Source organism: Cucurbita pepo, chromosome LG11, assembly GCF_002806865.2.
Source record: "Cucurbita pepo subsp. pepo cultivar mu-cu-16 chromosome LG11, ASM280686v2, whole genome shotgun sequence".
Taxonomy (NCBI): Eukaryota; Viridiplantae; Streptophyta; class Magnoliopsida; order Cucurbitales; family Cucurbitaceae; genus Cucurbita; species Cucurbita pepo.
In genome coordinates, this window is record NC_036648.1 from 6,793,523 (window position 1) to 6,812,897 (window position 19,375).

Below are 19,375 nucleotides of genomic sequence, written 5' to 3' on the forward strand. Positions count from 1 at the left end.
GTTCGATAAATAATGAAAATTTTAACTTATCTAATTATTATTAAAATTTTGATTATTTATTGCACTAAAAAACCATTTCTAATTTTAATTAAAAAAAATATTTTAAAAATTTTATGGATATTTTTTTAAAATATAGCACAATATTTTTTATTTATCTAAAAAAATTGAAAAGTATTAATAAATTTTTATTTTTAAAATTTTATTGACGTATTAAAAAATTAATTTTTGGTGTTTGGATATAATTGAAATATTTGAATTAATATTTTTTTTAGAAGTATTTTTATTAATTAGAAAAATGATAAAAATTGGAAGCTGATAAAGGTGGTGGCGCCAAAGCAACGACCACCGGCGGGTCCCCACCGCGAAATTTCCAACTGAAACCGTTTTTTCCCTCTTAATAATTAATAATAATTATTAAATTTTTCGTTTCTTAATTCATTTCTTCCCAATAAATTTCTTCAAATTCTTTTTAATTATTATTAATTTCGTTGATTTACTTTCACTCTCCGTCGACCACTAACGAATTTGAAATTTTCCAACGATCTGACGGCTGGCGACGATTTTGCTGTCAATCTCTGCCTCTTCGACGATTCGTCTTACCTGTTGTGGTTGATTGAATTCCTCAAGAGATCGAGGTGATTTGGATTTTCGTTGTCATGTTCTTGGTTGATTTGTTTTCACTGGAAGAGGAGTTTGGAGCTTCAGTTCGTAGGTGAGAAATCTCTCACTCGCTTTCTAGAGTTTGATTTCTGGTTGTTTTTGTGTTTTGATTGGAGATTCTTGAGTGAATCGATTGATAAATTGGTTGTTGAAATTTTAGGAATTACGGAAATGCTTTTGGTTTAAGAGATTGCAATTTTGTCGCAATTGAGGCGTTTTTTTCCCCTTTCTTTCTTTCTTTGATCCATTTTGTAATCGAAAGAGGAAGTTCGCTCATCTGGTTCGTCCTCTTTCTGTGGATCACCGAATGAGGAAAAAGACAGCGAAATTTTTAATTGAAGACGGTTGGTTAATGGTACTCACTGTCGATTACGTTGTTTTTTAGTAAAGAGATTCTGAATATTTTTGGAGTCGGACGAACTCTGTCTCTCCCTTTAGGTTATCTCTGAGATTCCTTTGAACTTTTCCTGCAGAGAGATTGTCATGAACAGTAGGAAACCAGACTTTCTCTACTCCATCAAACACAATCTGTTACCTTCAAATTACAGACATCCTCCACCTCTGATTTATCTCTGAGAATTTCTCATCCCGTAAACAGTTTCCAATTTCGCTCTTCTTTTGTTGTACAGTTCACGATTCTAAATCGACTTCTGAAGATCTTTCTCTTTAGAACTCTTCAATTAAATCCTATGTAACTAATTTTTCTGCTTAGTTTTTATCTTTCTCGGATTTTGTTTGAAAACTTTTGTAGAACTCATGGGGATGGCAATTTTTTGTACCTCGAAGTTCTGCCATTATAATAGTAACACCAAGTTTTACTTCGTGTACACAAACAAATTGTGTCGTTTAATTTTATCTGCTGAACAGTCTGTAAACTTGGACATAAGAACAAATAGATAGGTTAAGAGTAAGAATCAGAGAAGTTTTTTGTGTTTGAGTGATTTTTGAACCTATTTTCTTAAGATTTGCTTTTCCTAACTTTTTTTCAAGATCAGAATCAAGTGTATATTGAAATTACCATCTACAAATCCATGATTACAAAAGGAAAAAAACAGTTTTAAGTTTTGTTAAAACTTTGATCATTTATGAAGGTCAAGTTGTTAGATAGAACCTTCTTTTTACCCAATCGTACATCAAGGCCGAAGAGAGAGAGAGAGAAGAGAGAGAGAGGGGGAGAGAGGGAGAGAGAGAGAGAGGGAGAGAGAGATTTTCTATGTTTTGCCAGTTTTGAAGCTGCTGTCATTTCTTGGTGAAAAAGAGTACAGAGAAAGAAGATGAGTAGGCAGTAGGTTAAGTGTGAAACCTATTTCCATCCCATCCGACCTTGGCCTTCCCGTGAAAAAACTCATGGCCCGAAATGTATTTTAAAAGTCATTTACAGTGCACTCCCTCTTAGGACGTATCCTACAATTCCACCACTGAAGAGACTAAAACCCACTTGCCCTGGTCTCCCTCAAGTCCCAAGGGGACCTCTACCCCATAACCGCTAAGTGTGGTTTACCACCAAAATCAACCTCCCACTGTAACTGCTTATTCGCGTTGTGGCAGTTTTCGCTGTTTTCCGCTACCCATTGTATTATATCAAATGTTCTGTAACGCGTTCCTGACCTCCTTGTTATTGCTTGATCTCGTTCGGTTTGGGGTTTTCTTGAAGGGGAAGCACCCATTTGCGTTATTTTGCTGTTATTACCAGATTTTTATTCAACTAGATCTGGGGTGTGTAAAGATGTATGCTTTTCTTTCCTTTTCTTTTTGTTTGTGGGGTTTACTTTTCATAATCTCTAGCAATCTGTACCGTTTTCACTTTTGGTTGTGCAGCAGTGACAGAAATGATGCAGAGAACTTTCTCCCCTTTTTGCAGTTGGTATTATTCAGTTGATTGCGGGATGAGTGAAGAAATCCATGATCGCCGGATGTGTTCTGATATGAAGATTTTCATCGATGTGGTCTCATTTTGATTGTGTGGATGGATATATTTGAATCAGATTCAATAAGGAATCATTCAACAGGGGAAACCCCGAGGCTTGCACTGGGTCTGGCTGAGAGAAGCAATGTACTCGCCACTCGTCGCTCTCGGACGAGGGAAGTTAGTTCTAGATACAAGTCACCTATTCCCTCAGCCCCTTCCTCCCCTCGGCGCTGTCAGTCGCCGCACGCCTCCAGAACTTTGTCTGCTTCCTCCCAATTGGAGCAGAAAAGAGCCCTGTCGGCTGAGAGGAAACGGCCTTCCACGCCTCCTTCCCCGACGAGTCCATCAACTTCGGACCATGACTTATCTTCTGATTTGAGATTGTCTTCAAGGAGAACAGCAGGCGGTCGATCGGCGGAAAGTTTATGGCCTTCGACCATGCGGAGTTTGAATGTCTCTTTCCAGTCTGACATAATTTCTATTCCTGTTAGTAAGAAGGAAAAACCAGTCCCTGCATCTCCTTCTGATCGGACGTTGAGGCCGTCGTCAAATTTCGCTCACAAACTGGTTGAAACGCCTATGGTTTCAAGGAAACCTACACCAGAGCGAAAGAGGAGTCCTCTCAAAGGAAAGAATGTGCCTGACCAGCTGGAGAATTCTAAGCCAATTGATGGCTTGCATACCCGGCTTATAGATCAGAGGCGGACGAGTAGAATTGGTAGGAAGATATCATTAAATGCATTGAGTCGAAGTGGGGATCTTACTGATAAAATAATTCGGAGCTCTCCTGGACCACTTCCCGGAATTGGGTTACCTTCATTGAGAAGAACTTCATCTGATTCTATAAACAAACTCTTGCCAAGATCTAATAATGATTCTTCCAAGATTCTTCCTCTTGAGGATGGTCTTAGAATGGAAGATGGAACAAATTCGGTTGACAATTGTTCATTGCAGGCACCAGGAATTGGTAGGAAGATATCATTAAATGCATTAAGTCGAAGTGGGGATCATATTGATAAAATAATTCGGAGCTCTCCTAGACCACTTTCAGGAATTGGGTTACCTTCATTGAGAAGAACTTCATCTGATTCTATAAACAAACTCTTGCCGAGATCTAATAATGATTCTTCCGGGATTCTTCCACTTGATGATGGTCTTAGAATGGAAGAGGGAACAAATTCAGTTGACAATTGTTCATTGCGGACATCAGGAATTGGTAGGAAGATATCATTAAATGCATTAAGTCGAAGTGTGGATAATACTGATAAAATAATTCGGAGCTCTCCTGGACCACTTCCATTGAGAAGAACTTCATCTGATTCTATAAACAAACTCTTGCCGAGATCTAATAATGATTCTTCTAGGATTCTTCCACTTGATGATGGTATTAGAATGGAAGATGGAACAAATTCAGTCGGCGATTGTTCATTGCAGACATCAAGAATTGGTAAGAAGATATCATTAAATGCATTTAGTCGAAGTGTGGATCATACTGATAAAATAATTCGGAACTCTCCTGGACCACTTCCAGGAATTGGGTCACCTTCATTGAGAAGAACTTCATCTGACTCTATAAACAAACTCTTGCTGAGATCTAATAATGATTCTTCCAAGATTCTTCCACTTGAGGACGGTCTTAGAAGGGAAGATGAAACAAATTCAGTTGACGATGGTTCATTTCATGCATCAGGAATTGATAAGAAGATATCATTAAATACATTAAGTCGAAGTGTGGATCATAGTGATAAAATAATTCGGAGCTCCCCTGGACCACTTCCAGGAATTGGGTTACCTTCATTGAGAAGAACCTCATCTGATTCTATAAACAAACTCTTGCCGAGATCTAATAATGATTCTTCCAAGATTCTTCCACTTGATGACGGTCTTAGAATGGAAGATGGAACAAATTCAGTTGACGATTGTTCATTGCAAGCATCAGAAATTGGTAGGAAGATATCATTACATGCATTAAGTCGAAGTGTGGATCATACTGATAAAATAATTCAAAGCTCTCCTGGACCACTTCCATTTAGAAGAACTTCATCTGATTCTATAAACAAACTCTTGCCGAGATCTAATAATGATTCTTCCAGGATTCTTCCACTTGATGATGGTCTTAGAAGGGAAGATGGAACAAATTCAGTTGACGATTGTTCATTGCAGGCATTAGGAATTGGTAGGAAGATATCATTAAATGCATTAAGTCAAAGCATGGATCATACTGATAAAATAATTCAGAGCCTTCCTGAACCACTTCCAAGAATTAGGTTACCTTCATCGAGAAGAACTTCATCTAATTCAATAAACAAACTCTTGCAGAGATCTGATAATGATTCTTCCCGGATTCTTCCACTTAATGATGGTCTTAGAATGGAAGATGGAACAAATTCAGTTGACGATTGTTCATTGCAGGCATCCGGAATTGGTAGGAAGAAATCATTAAATGCATCAAGTCGAAGCATGGATCATACCGATAAAATAATTCGGAGCTCTCTTGGACCACTTCCAGGAATTGGGTTACCTTCATCGAGAAGAACTTCATCTGATTCAATAAACAAACTCTTGCAAAGATCTGATAATGATTCTTCCAGGATTCTTCCACTTGATGATGGTCTTAGAATGGAAGATGAAACAAATTCAGTTGACGATTGTTCATTGCAGACATCAGGAATTGGTAGGAAGATATCATTAAATGCATTAAGTCGAAGTGTGGATCTTACTGATAAAATAATTCAGAGCTCTCCTGGACCACCTCCGGAAATTGGGTTACCTTCATTGAAAAGAACTTCATCTGATTCTATAAACAAACTCTTGCAGAGATCTGATAATGATTCTTCCAAGATTCTTCCACTTGATGATGATCTTAGAATGGAAGATAAAACAAATTCAGTTGACGATTGTTCATTGCAGGCATCAGGAATTGGTAGGAAGATATCATTAAATGCATTAAGTCAAAGTGTGGATCTTACTGATAAAATAATTCAGAGCTCTCCGAGACCACACCCAGAAATTGGGTTACCTTTATTGAGAAGTTCATCTGATTCTATAAATAAACTCTTGATCTCTGATAATGATTCTTCCAATGATGGTCTTAGAATGGAAGATGAAACAAATATGGTTGACGATTGTTCACTGCAGGCACCAGGAACTCCTAGGCTTGCTTCTAACGGCTTACCAGATAGGTTAAAATCAACACCAGCTGTCAGATCTCAGTCTTTGACATTACCTGGATTGCGTCTACCTTCGCCCATTAGAACGTCAGTGCCATCATCCTCTGTTTCTAGAGGATCAAGTCCAGCCCGTCCAAGGCCATCAACTCCTCCTCCTAGGGGTGTCAGTCCATCTCGAATCAGACCAACTAATTCCATTCAATCCAATAGTTCAACTTCGGTGCTCAGTTTCATTGCAGATTTTAAGGGTAAAAAGGGCGCTAATTATATCGAAGATTCTCACCAGATGCGGCTATTATATAATAGATATATGCAATGGAGATTTTCCAATGCACGAGCAGAAGCTATACATGACATGCATAAAGTTGATGCAGAGGTGTGCATCTTACATTTGTAGAATTCAGTAACTTTTTCTTTATTATCTATCTGATTGAAGTTCCTTTTTTGCTTACGGTTGTTATCATCATAATGTGACGGTCGTATTGTTCTAAAACTATTAAGTTACATAAACTTTTCACCAGCGCCCAGGGACGTTTTCTTTTGCTCATATAGCTATATTTGTAACCAAGTACATGGTTCTCCTTCATCTTTTGATGTAATAAAAGAACATTGTGTCTTTCAGAGTTAGAGGTTGCGGTACTTATAATATTTTGTATCCCTTAGCTAAACTTTCTTATTATTTAGCTCATATATTATGTATTATATCCTATATTTAAGATTAATTCCCTTTAACCATTTTTGGATGATGCCTAATCATCCTGACAGTTGGACGACTCCAAAATTGATGCACTATCATTCCACTGTTCAATAGGGAGAAGTAAATACCTTTTAACATGTGTCAGTAACTTAAATTACTTGTGATTCAACTCCGAGTAATATTTTCTTTGTATTAGAAAATTCTTTTTTCTCCAGTTGGTTATAGATAGAAAATCTGTATGAAAAAAAAGAAACAGTTGCTATCAAGTTAGTTTTGAAATTGAAATATCCTGTATGTGTTTGTTTATTTCATGATATTTATTGTGGATCTCCCTGCGAATTGGTGCTTTGTGTCTCATTCGTAGTTGTCAATGGTGTCAAAACTTCCCCGTGGATGACTAGTTAACATTTTGGCCTTTTTCTGGTTGCCCAGAGAACGCTATGTAATGTCTGGAAGGCTATGATACGTATTTGGGATTCAGTAACCAGAAATAGAATTGATCTCCATATGCTGAAGCTAGAACTTAAGCTGAATGAAATCATGAACGATCAAGTAAGTCCTTTCTTTAACTTATACGCTATGATAGAAAAAGTGACCTTTTGATTCTTGATTTGTCTAGAAAATTCTCACTGTTCAGCATAAAATTTGTTCGTTCTCTCTTGAACTGTACATGTAGATCGACACTGCAGCGGAATTTCATATACCATGATTTATATTAACGGTAGGAAGGGCCTTCAAACCACCAAGGGTTGATTACAAAACTTCTCCATCCGATAACAAGATGGTGGGGCTGTAAAAATTAATGTATATGTCATTTACACCAGGATAAAACTGCAAAAAGAACAAGTTCAATATAGCTGTCAGAAGATAGGGCAATCCACCCCCTATATATCTAACTTCTTTATGAAATAGCTTTGGGGTCATTCTCTTAGTTTGGCATTTAGCTATTGTTTGCTATACTATGCAGAATAGCTAAATTATTTTATCTTACCATTCTTACATTGATAATATATCTCCAAATTGTTGAGCTAGTTGTTGGCTTTGAAGACAAATTTAACTGATGTTGTTTTCTCTTCTGATCTGAGAAGGGTACGTGAAGCTTTTGAGTGAACGCCCAATTTTTTTAGAACATTGTCAATCTATAACACTGAATAACATGAATGTTTTAGACCTGTCTTTAATTTTATCTAAGGGGATGAAGATATTGCTTTGTGTCGAGAGCTAATTACAAGAGGAAAGTAAAGAGAAACAAGAAAGTTAGGATATGATTTATTTCGTTGCTTTTACTTAGGTCAATGTTTTAAAGACTTTTTTTTTTTTTTTGTTATCTTGTTGGAGGACATTTAGTTCTCATTTTTAATTTTTTACTTTTACTTTTGTCAAAATATAATGTAAACTATTATAATCATGAAAATCCAGATGTCCTACCTTGATGAATGGGATTCACTTGAGAGAGACCATATCAATTCATTGTCAGGTGTATTGTTAGATCTTAAAGCAAACACTCTCCGAGTTCCATTAACTGCAGGGGCAACGGTATGTTAGGTTGTAAAAAGTTTTTCAAATTTGAAATATTCAATTATTGAATTAGTTTCAGTCTCATAGAATAGAGATTTGTTCTTTTGCAGGCAGATGTTGAATCATTGAAAGGTGCAATCGGCTCTGCTCTCAACGTGATGCGAGTAATGGCGTCCTCCATATGCTCTTTGCTTTCACAGGTGAGGTTTTAACTGATTGTTTTGAAGTTGTGAGTGATATTTTTAATGTGTTCTCCCGTTTCTTTTACATGTTCGGTAATGAGACTTTCTATTATTGGTTTATTATGTTATGAATGAGTCTTACAGATAATGAATTATACTCACAGATAGGAATTTGGAAGAAAACTTGTATAATATTTAACTGTCGTGGTAACTTTACTAAACAAAAACTCCCTGGACTTTTATAGTGCATGATTGTGCTATAAATGAATCTTCAAAATTGTTGATCGGTGCCTATGCTCACTTTGATACATTTCTTATCAATTACCTTGTGGTTGCATTATGTGGTCTCTGCTATGCTTTCCTCGGGTTCGTTCTCTTCCTTATGTTTGGGTTTCCGCTGTCTTTTGTTGGTTAGGGAGACACNGGGGGGGGGGGGGGGGGGGGGATCTTCACTTTTGGATTCCCAACCCTTCTGAGGGATCTTTATGAAGTTTTTTCTTTTAAAAGAAAAAAAATCTTTTAATGATTTTTTTTTAATCTCTTATACGTCCCTCCATCTATCCTAGAGCCTCTCCATTCTCGTCTCTTTGGAAGGACAAGATCTCAGAGGAGGTCAAGTTCTTTTTGTGGCAATTGTTTGCCAAAGTGAATCATTTGGACCACATCCAGATGCATTTTGCAGGGATTGTTGTGGTACACCTTATGTAGACTTGCGTTTGACCACTCCTGTGGAGTTCTAAGTTTGCTCATGCTCAGTCTTTATGGAATCATATTTTTATATATGCTTGAGATCTGCTTGGCGTACACTAAACATTATTATTCTATGATGGGGGAAGTCTTTTCTTTTCTTTCTTTTTTAATTTTCGCTTTTAGGATGACGTAATTTTTTTGAGGTGTTTTGAGGTCCTAGAAAGAGGTTTGGACTATTGTTAGGTTTAACGACTCTTTGTAGATGCTAGTGTATCGAACATTATGTAATTATCAAATAGGTCTTATCCTTTTGAATTGAAGTCTGTTTCTACTTAGCTAGACTTTGAACTCCCTTTAGGTCTGTTTTTGTATGCCTTTGTATTTTCAATTATTTTGCTTCAAAAGGCTCAATTTCATTCTTTATAAAAGAAACTCCTTTGAGATTCATTTGACAAATGGAGACATCTGCCTATTTGGATTCGAGATCATCTTGTGCGATTGACAAATTGATGCATCTTAAGAATGCAAGTATTTTGACAAACTCCCTCGAGATGAGCCTCATTTTAGGGGTGGGGTGCAAACAAAAACCAAAAAATCCCAGAAGTATCAACCAAATTAATAAGTTAAGTTGGTTTAAGCAATAAATATTGATATGATCAGATTCATAAAAGGTTTAAATTCTATTTTGGTCCTTATTCTTTTAAATTTGTCCCCTTTAAAGTCCCTAAAATTTTAAACTATCCATTTTGGTTTGAACTTTCGTGTTTGCTTCATTTTGGTCCCTTAACTTTTGTAGTGTCTATTTTAGTCTCTTTTACCTTTCTAAAAACCGACTATTTTAGTTCTTATTATGCTATTTTTCCATTTAATTTCCACTCTTCAATGCTCTTCCCTAACTTTTGTGGCTTGAATCACACTTATCTCATTAATTTGTCAAAAACGTAATAAAAACAAGGATCAAAATGATTACTTTTTAAAATTGAGGGAGCTAAAATAGACATTTTGTAAGTTTCTAAATATAGTATTTAAACTTTCATAGACTGTAAAATGAAAATTAGTTAGTCAGACTGGTTTTGATTTTTGGTGGGGTTTGGTTAGTTTGAGCTCAGTTTTTAGTTTCATCTTCGATTGATGAGTTGTGTGGGCGTCAGTCGTGGCTGAAAGGCTAGCCAAACCGGTCCACTGACACCGTTACCTCAAATGTTCTTTCAACATTTGCTACACCACACCCCATGTCTTAGGGTCGTAGATATCAGCATATGTTTGACGTCAAGGAAAACTTCATTTTATTCGTTTCAGTCATCTAATGATTTACTAAAGCTGATTTCTTTGCGGAGTTAACTATACTCTCTTACAGATTGAGTTAGTATATTTCTTTATGGTCCTTGGGTTTGAGCATATATCTTGAATTCTGCTGTCAGTTTGAAATACATATTGTTGTCTTGACACTCCATTTTCTATCAAAACTTCTTCTGTGTTATAGGTGGAGAGAATGAATGGGTTGGCTTCGGAACTTGCGGCCGTAGCTTCACAAGAGAAAGCAATGTTAGATGAATGTGAATCATTGCTGGCTTCAACAACAGCAATGCAGGTGAGAACAATATTTTCCTGCTCTTAGAATTAGGAAGACCCATTTATCTCACAAATCTCACGCGACACTTGTGAGATCCCACGTCATTTGGAGAGGAGAACAAAGCATCCCTTGTAAGGGTGTGGAAATCTCTCCCTAATAGACTCGTTTGAAAATCGTGAGGCTGACGGCGATACGTAACGGGCCAAAGTGGACAATATCTGCTAGCGGTGAGCTTGGGCTGTTACAAATGATATTAGAGCCAGATACTGGGCAATGTGCCAGCGAGGACGCGGAGCCTCCAAGGGGGGTGGATTGTGAGATCCCACATCGATTGGAAAGGAGAACGAAGCATCCCTTATAAGGGTGTAGAAACCTCTCCCTAGTAGATGTGTTTTAAAAATGTGAGGTTGATGGCGATACGTAACGGGCCAAACGGACAATATCGGCTAACTGTGAGCTTAGACTGTTACAACCCTACTGCACGAGCGGTGTAAAATATTCTGTTATTCCTGAAGATTGTTTGAGGTTACGAAAAAAATTTAATGTAAATCCTAATTTTGCATAAGAATAGGAACTCACGGTGAAATAACATAACGTGTGGGTTCAAAGTGAATCAAGAGTTCACCACTTCGAAAGCTAGTTCATTTTGGCAAGCTTCCTAGAAAATGTCTTTACATATCTAATCTAAGAATATAGATTTTCTTAATCTTTGTTAGCTTATGAATGGCAAGAAAATGGAAATTTGTTCTGTTTGGAAATTTTTAGCTGACTACCAAGATCCGTTTGGAAATGTTATGAAAACTTTTTCTGCTTTCTTCACTGAAATTGTATGAAAACATTTTGAAGTTACCGTTCTTTTTAAAGTTGTTTCTTCTCAATTCTCTTAATAAATATCCTNATCCGTTTGGAAATGTTATGAAAACTTTTTCTGCTTTCTTCACTGAAATTGTATGAAAACATTTTGAAGTTATCTTTCAACAAGTGTTCTTACTCCGAAAACCATGAGATTATTAACGGTATGTCGAAAATATCCTTGTATGACTTGTTTGTTACCAAAACGTGTTGGTTTAGCGAACAATAGTTTTAAGCACACAATCTTCTTTATCGACCATACTTGAACAGGATTTGTTCTACAGGTCATNTAGCGAACAATAGTTTTAAGCACACAATCTTCTTTATCGACCCTACTTGAACAGGATTTGTTCTACAGGTCATACGACCGAGTCCTTGAGTTCAAAAGCTAGAGCACACAATATTCTTTACTTCTCATGAACAAAATCAAAGAACTCTCTTTGTAGTCAATTCCCAAACATCCATATATTCATCCTCCAAAAACTCCATCTTCACGTAGATAGAAAATGTCAAAATTCTTGCTTAAACTGGTTTCTTGAGAATTATATTTGATTTTGATTTGTTGTTTTGTGCATTGAAACAGGTAGAAGAGCATAGTCTTAGGACACATCTCATTCAAATGAAGCAATCTTTGGAAAACACAACTCTCAATCTTCTTCCCCATAAGTATAACTACCACACTACCTTCTTAACCCCTCGCCAACGAAGCTAACAACAACATAGTAACCTCCAAAATGCCACTTGTATTTGCTTCATCCATCTTAAATGTAAATTTGATTATTTATTTATTTATTTATTGATTGATTTATATATATACATATATATATACAGCTGCATATATATTGGAAAGAAAATGCAGGTCATTCCAATAGCAGCAGCCCCCAATAGGAGTGTTACAGTGCAAATGAAAGTGAAGATGGCAATTAGTTCATATGTATGAGGTTAGGACACTTTCTTTTTGTCTCTCACCCCCCACCCCCCCCTCTTTTTATTTCGTGCTATTTAGTTTCGAGTGGAAGTCTAGTTGTGTTAGAATACTCGAATAAGGTTTGTGATAGTTCAGTCGATAAATGAAAATCACGAGATGTAAATGTATGGTTGATTTTCGCTACACAAAGTGATGTTGTTGCTTATTTATTTGATCTCAATCAATTGGATGATTTGTAACAAAAACAAGTCTAACACACCAATGAAAGGTCATTGTTCCCAGGTGATGTTCTTGCAAAGATGTATTGTAGGCTTTGAATTCTTTTTATTTGAAGAGTAAACAATATTGCCATTTAGATATCCGATGAAATTGGTTCAGATTACAATTTCAGTGGTACAAAAGATTAATATGAGATTATAAACTGCCCAAAGTAAATGAAAAAGTTAAAGTTGATTTGAGAAGGAAATACTTCGAAGTTTATGGTGCTTGGCCTGATCGGGATGCTCAGATTTGGAAAGATATGAAAATTAATCTATGGTACATAGGCTCTTTCGAAATTTTAGAATATGTTGAACATGTAGCATAATGGTAGGCATTAGACCGATTCTTTCTACCATTCATGTTGTATTCTATGTTTTATGTTAGGTAAATATATAATAGATTCCTCGCATATCTTGGAATATGAATCATTTCATATAAGTGAGGATTTCCGAGGAGAAAACTATGCGACTCCTTGCAAGAGGAATAAACCATTACGTAACAAGGAATAACTTTGGTATATGAGGTTTCGGTTGTAGATTCTGTAAATTTCTTCGGATAATAAACAATAGATCTCTGCATCTCAAAGAAAAAGTCCGGTCATAGCCAGGTATGTGGTTACCGAATTAGTAGCTAAGTTTTATAAGATTAAATGTAGCTTTCTTTAGAATTTAGTTTAATGACATCGTGTTTAAGAGTTTTACTATTTGAGTTATTATTTTAAATTTAAACGGCTTCTTATTAATCAAATTAATCTTTTTTCCTTATCATTAGTAGTAGCTATTGATTATGTACGAAAAGACGAGTACTTACTCTTGGTATCGAATTTACTAGTATTTTCATATTGGTTAGTTTCTTAGATTGGTTTTTGTTGAATTTAAATTCTTCACTTGAATGACGTTAAAGAATGATAACAAATAGGGGTATAAAAAAAAATTAATGATTTGAAGAAACCCGACCCACCCAACTTAATTTTTGAATTTTTTTATCAACTTAGGTTGAGTTGAATTTAAATAAATAAAGAAATATATATAGTTGAGTTTAACTCACTCAAATAATTTTTTTTTATATATTTATTTAATTTCAGAATTATTTTTTATTTTGAAATTGAGTTACGAATTTTAATATTTAAAAATAAATAAATAGGAATTGCATATTAATATTTTATTTTTATTACAAATAAAAATTGAAATAAATGACATTAAAAAAAATCAGAAAATATCAACGGAAAAAAGGAAGAAAACGGTTAGAGTCCACTTCAGAAGTATTGTGGATAAGATTTTTTAATTTTCTTTTCGAATTTCTTTAATTTTCGTCAAATTCACACCCTCCACTGCCCCCCTTCCTCAGCTCAAAGCTCCATGGCTGGGCTCTCCGGCCGCTTCCCTTTCAAATCTATCTCATCTCAATCCTCCGCCACCGCCACCGCCACCACCTCCTCCTCCTCCTCCGCCACTCCCTTTCGAACCTCAATTTTCCCTCTACCCCTCCCCTCCTCCAAATCCAATGCCTTCAGATTCCGCCTTCACAACTCCAACTCTCTGCGTCTTGTCTCCTCTCCAATTCGTACTTCTGTATTTGCTCGATACGGCGGCGCTCCTCGATCTTCAGGACCGACGGGTTCTAAACGCTCTGAAGATTCTCTTGCTCTCGATGTTTCCTCCATCAGGTTTGTGCCTTATACATGCAAGAGTTACATGACGAATGAATTTTGTTTTTGATTCCGAGTTCTTATTTTCTTTATTGCTTTTTCTTGTGACTGATTTGTATAGGTCGAATAATGTGAGGCTTATCGATGAACAGCAGAATATGGTAGGTGTTTTGTTCCGCCTGAATAGCTCTTGCTTGGGGAAAGGCAATTTTTGTCTATCTTCCTGTTTCCATTTACAACATTTCGAAACTTGTATGCGAGGCGCCTTAGTTTGGAAATTTAATCTTCTTGAAATGAATAGGTTGGAATTGTGCCAAAGTCCCAGGCGATTCAAATGGCTGAGGATGCCGAACTCGATTTGGTACGTCGTCTTGTACCATTCGTTGTTAAAATAATTGTTTGTCTATGAATTCCAAAGAAACCTTGCTCCAAACTTTAACACTGTGCGAGGACAAAATGTTGAAATATCATCACTAGCCTGATAGGGTCAGACACCTAGATATTTTAGGAAAAAGATCTAGATATTTTAGGAATAGATTGTATAGCTTTTAGTATAAATACCCTTCCGCCCTATCTAGGTTTTCATCCCAAGAAATACAAAGCACAGAGTGCAGCAATAGTTTCCACAGAGTGTCTTGTAATCTCTTTTCGATTGATGTTAATAAAGTGCGCGAGTGTTTCCCACAAAAAGTTGTGTTCAACACAAAATACATAGCTCAGGTTTCTTTTGAAACTATGAAATTGAGAATGTGCTTTTTAGCTTCAGCTTGATGTTGATCTTAAATCTTAATTCCTTTTTCACTCTCTGCTTGTTTAATGTCACTTGGGTTTTGGTTTTTATCTTCAATAAACTGTTCTCTATATAAAACTGAGCATGGAATCAAAAGCTTATGGTAATTATAATTGAAAATTATAGTTCTAAGTTATAGCAGTTCATCCATAACTAGAAGAATCTTCGCATGGTGAATGTTTTTCATTTCAGAGTTGTGTATTAGGCCAATTTTACTGTTTGCTCCGATTTAAAATTGTAATTTCTTTCCATATGGGCGTAAACCGGCAACGAAACTTCTCTCTGTCAACACAAGACTTGAAACTTTCTCAGCAATCAGCATTTTAGTTGTCTGCATACTCAAGTTTGGCTGATGCAATTTACGAATCCGTTTCACAGTCTGTATTGTTTACTACATGGATAAAGATGGTCATGGACTATTATTTTCCTGGAAACCATGTATGTAACAACTCAAGCCCACTGTTAGCAGATATTGTCCGCTTTGTTGCCCATTACATATGCCGCCAGCCTCACGGTTTTAAAACACGTCTACTTGGGAGATGTCTCTACACTTTTATAAGGAATGTTTCGTTCCCCTCTCCAACTAATGTGTGATCTCACATCGGTTGGAGAAGGGAACGAAACATTCCTTATAAGAGTGTGAAAAGCTCTCCCTAGAGGATGCGTTTTAAAACCTTGAGGGGAAGTCCGAAAGGGAAAGTCCAAAGAGAACAATATCTACTAGCAGTAGGCTTGAGCTGTTACCATGTACTTTTGTCGCTTTGTGTTGGATATAGCTAATTCTTTCAATTCCATTCAGGTTGTATTATCCCCTGATGCAGATCCTCCGGTTGTCAGAATAATGGATTACAGGTATGCCACTTTCTCACTCTGTTCTTCCCATTACCTCTCTGCTTGTGGAAAAAGTTGTATTTGCTCAAGTCCAATGCCAATCTGATGAACTTTAATGATTACACTAGTTCTTATAGTAAACCCGTTGAGATGATTTATTTTCAATTAATACTTCACTTTCAATTAAATGTTCTTGAGAAAGTAATATATGAAAATACTAAAGAGATGGAAACATGGTACAATGTAATGGAGAAACAATGAAAAATATGATGATTGTTATGTTTTCACTGGGAGAATTAAAGGGTCACATTCGTTTTTCCTTGTTGAATTTTGTTCCTTTTATGTTGAGATTTTTCTTTTCCTGTCTTTCTCAGTAAGTATAGGTACGATCTACAAAAGAAGAAACGAGAACAACAGAAGAAAAGTGCTGGTGAATCTCTTTCTTAATTGAGTCTGCACAATTTATTTGGTTCACAAACCTTTCAGATTTGGGGAAAGATACTGACTATGTGTGGTTTTGAATGTTAGCAACTCGCATGGATTTGAAGGAGCTTAAAATGGGGTAACACATTCCTCAATTGCTTTGTTTTTTGGAGTTTTCCTTTCTTTTCTTCTTCTTCTCAACCTATTGAACTTATGACTTCTAAGATCAATAATCAACCTGCAAAGCCAAGAGTCATGAGAGGCTTTTGTTCCTTGCTTTTTGCTGCCATTTCAGAAATAATTCTGCACACGTTCCTTTTCTCAATCTCAACCTTCTGGTTGCTATTATTATTGCACAGTTATAAAATTGACCAACATGATTACTCTGTTCGTTTGAGAGCTGCAAAGAAGTTTTTGCAAGATGGAGATAAGGTTTCTTCAGGAATCTTTTCTATATCTTTTATCTTCTCTTCATGCATCCAAATATATTGTTATATTTTGTTTGCATCACTTTGGAAATCTTGTAACGAATATTGTAGGTTAAAGTTATAGTGAACTTGAAGGGTCGTGAAAACGAGTTCAGAAAAATAGCGATTGAGCTCGTCAAACGTTTCCAGGAAGAGCTCGGGGAGGTACTCATGTTCTATCAGTTTTGTGCCACCTTTAATATCTGTTCATCATGGTAATACTAGAGAAAAATGATGCTCCTTATTTTTTTAAGTGAAAATTGAAAGTGTAGTTTTAGACACTTGGTTGAACTATTTTATCTCTGATGTCTGACCCCATGAAAAACGATTGTACCTTCAGGGAGAACAGTTTCTAAACCTGTTCAATTTAACCATTTTCTTAAGGTCTGTGGCATGTGAGTTTCCAGGCTTGTAACAGACATCCGCTAACCGATATGAGGAGACGATCTGTCTAACCTACAATATTTGAACTCATTCATGAGATTTTGTTATCGAAAATCTCATAGATAGGTGGCTAAAATGGGGTTTGGACCTGTTACTTTATTATTATCCAAAATCTCAACGAGAGCCTAAGTAATCTAGGAAGGGGCTCTAGTCAAGCAAGATAAGGCCTAACGAATAATTAAGAAATCTATACTGATGGAGATCCAAAGAGAGGTGTGATATTTAACGTGGGATCAATTAGAGGCTTTTTTGGCGATTTAGAGGGGTTGCTTGGTGTCACAATCGCACTTTTTTTGGTAGCAAACTTTGCGATTGTGCGGCACTCACTTCCCAACACCAAGTGAGTCAAGCCAATTTGTATTCGCGTCGCCTACGATTGAGCAACGTATGCTCAAGCCTCTCGCCTCGATTTGAGAAGAATATTTTAGAAAATGGGGACAGAGAGATTTTGAAAACCAGATTGAGAGAGATTGAAAGCAATGTTATATAACATACAAGCAAAAGGCAACACAACGGCTTAAATAACATATAACTTTTTGGGTAGGGAGAATCCGACAACTAGTCGCATCCCCTTATAGTACATTTTGCGGCGATTCAGGTCTGACAGGCCTAGACGTGATTTTGCCGAGCGGTCATACAAAATCAGTGGGAGAAGTTGATTGACAACTAGTCATACCCCCTATAGTACATTTTTGGGCGATTTCGCCGAGTAGTCGTACAAAACAGAAAATACAATAGTAAGACAATACAACATGAAACTAAATAAAGGGTTTGACATGGGATGGGCATGCAGTCACGAACAACACACCCTGGACGAGCATGACCGTGACACTTGGTACCACCCTGGACGAGCATGACCGTGACACTTGGTACCGATTCAGAACATTTTGATCACATTGCTCATTTTTAGTGTTTTTTCTTTCGTTCGAGTCTTTTTATCTCTCTTATTTATTTACTGAATGTAAACATGATACCTTCTGTTATTATCTCTCTTCTCCATTGACCTTCTCAATACTTTATTATGCACAGCTTGCAACTGAAGAGGCCAAAAACTTCAGAGACAGGAATGTATTTATTGTTCTAGCTCCTAACAAGGCTGTTCTTCAAAAGTCTCAAGAACCCCCGAAGAAAAAAGATAAACCGGCTGCAGTTAATGAAGTTTCGGCCGCTGTCGAAGCTCCGGAAGCGCCGAGCTTAAGCCAAAAATAGAAGGGTTAGTCACAACAATCTCAATCTACTTCTAGCATATAGAGATATTTGACAGATTAATGTATAATGTCCTGTTTAATCTTATGCACCAGATTGTTGTTCATCCTTTTTTTTTTTTTTAGAGGAATGTTTAGAAATCAGATGTGCTACTCATTCTTTTGAAAAACATCCATATCTCTGAGCTTACTTTTCAGTTTGCTCCAAACTTAGCTTTTAGTGCCTAAGAGGATAGTGAGAGTGATTATTAGCTATCATATCATAGGTTGGCCGGGACACCTTTACGTGTTGAGAGACTTGACCACTCCATGATTTCATAAAAGAATGAGGGGTAGGGTCAACGGTCACTCATGTCACGGGTTAACAAGAACTCAAGACAATTCCTGCGAAACTCTTTCCTCTATGCTTCTTGGGAATTTCTTCTCTTCGATGAAAAACTCTATGGAGAGAATTCCCCTTACTCGACTTTCATTCTTAAACAATAAAAATAATAAATGGCTTATAGGAAAAGTTCAAGTCACGTTGTCTACCTACTTAAAATTTAATATCGTACGAGTCTTTTTGGCAACCAAATGTAGTAGGGTAAGACAATTGTCCTTGAGTGGAGTTGATGTTTGTGTAACACACGGTAATTGGTTTAGTTTCATAGTTCATATTTCTAAGAAGTTAGTTTGGTTCGATAATTTCAAAAAAATTAAACGATGAAATACTATTTTAGTCTATTTACTTTCAAACTCGTTCTATTAGCCCACGTTGATTAAATCATAAAATTAATAGTTATTGCTAATTCAATGGTATTTTTTTAAATTGAATAAAATAAAAGGAGTTAAATTATACCAAATTAATTTTCAGGTGAATATATTTTTTAAATTTAAAAATAATCCCAATATTCTTTTTGTGAACATTAACTATAAATTGACAATGATTAATTTATTGAAAGTAATTAACTAAATTTGATCCTTTTATTAGTATAAATAATTTTTACAATTTATTCTAAATAATATTTAAAACACTAAGAAACTGATTTTTTTTTTTTTTTTTTTAAGTACTTTGAAGAGAAAATGTTACTATAAAATAGAATAATTTGTACAAAATGAGTACAACTTTATAAAAATATCAAAATTAA

The 19,375-nt window shown here is 36.0% G+C and overlaps 2 protein-coding genes across 15 annotated transcripts; both read left to right on the top strand.

The window, feature by feature from the left end:
- The first annotated feature begins 454 nt into the window (after positions 1-454).
- LOC111805223 lies at positions 455-12,460 on the top strand. Of its 14 annotated transcripts, none has more exons than XM_023690181.1 (8): positions 1,818-2,388; positions 2,479-4,482; positions 4,927-6,115; positions 6,869-6,988; positions 7,856-7,972; positions 8,065-8,154; positions 10,310-10,417; positions 11,835-12,460. In XM_023690181.1, exons 2-8 carry the CDS (start codon positions 2,627-2,629, stop codon positions 11,961-11,963), a joined length of 3,609 nt encoding a protein of 1,202 aa, XP_023545949.1. In that variant the 5' UTR covers positions 1,818-2,388; positions 2,479-2,626; the 3' UTR covers positions 11,964-12,460. The 14 variants fall into 14 exon arrangements, 13 of the variants coding, with proteins under 13 accessions (XP_023545941.1, XP_023545944.1, XP_023545937.1 ...); XM_023690178.1 differs by having other exon boundaries at positions 1,821-2,388; positions 2,479-4,962; positions 5,176-6,115; XM_023690179.1 differs by having other exon boundaries at positions 1,821-2,388; positions 2,479-3,912; positions 4,162-6,115.
- Positions 12,461-13,723: 1,263 nt separating this feature from the next.
- On the top strand, positions 13,724-18,458 carry LOC111806087 (translation initiation factor IF3-4, chloroplastic-like). Its single transcript, XM_023691441.1, has 9 exons — positions 13,724-14,106; positions 14,210-14,249; positions 14,390-14,449; positions 15,678-15,730; positions 16,084-16,139; positions 16,238-16,271; positions 16,492-16,564; positions 16,672-16,764; positions 18,073-18,458. Exons 1-9 carry the CDS (start codon positions 13,799-13,801, stop codon positions 18,250-18,252), a joined length of 897 nt encoding a protein of 298 aa, XP_023547209.1. The 5' UTR covers positions 13,724-13,798; the 3' UTR covers positions 18,253-18,458.
- The last annotated feature ends 917 nt before the right edge of the window (positions 18,459-19,375 follow it).

Excerpts from the sequence above, each read along its gene's own strand:
- LOC111805223 (XM_023690173.1), top strand. The coding sequence starts at position 2,627 with ATGGATATATTTGAATCAGATTCAATAAGGAATCATTCAACAGGGGAA. Across the intron at positions 6,116-6,868 it reads TGCATAAAGTTGATGCAGAG|AGAACGCTATGTAATGTCTG; the intron begins GTGTGCATCTTA and ends CTGGTTGCCCAG. Across the intron at positions 7,973-8,064 it reads CATTAACTGCAGGGGCAACG|GCAGATGTTGAATCATTGAA; the intron begins GTATGTTAGGTT and ends GTTCTTTTGCAG.
- LOC111806087 (XM_023691441.1), top strand. The coding sequence starts at position 13,799 with ATGGCTGGGCTCTCCGGCCGCTTCCCTTTCAAATCTATCTCATCTCAA. Across the intron at positions 14,450-15,677 it reads AGGATGCCGAACTCGATTTG|GTTGTATTATCCCCTGATGC; the intron begins GTACGTCGTCTT and ends AATTCCATTCAG. Across the intron at positions 16,765-18,072 it reads TCCAGGAAGAGCTCGGGGAG|CTTGCAACTGAAGAGGCCAA; the intron begins GTACTCATGTTC and ends TATTATGCACAG.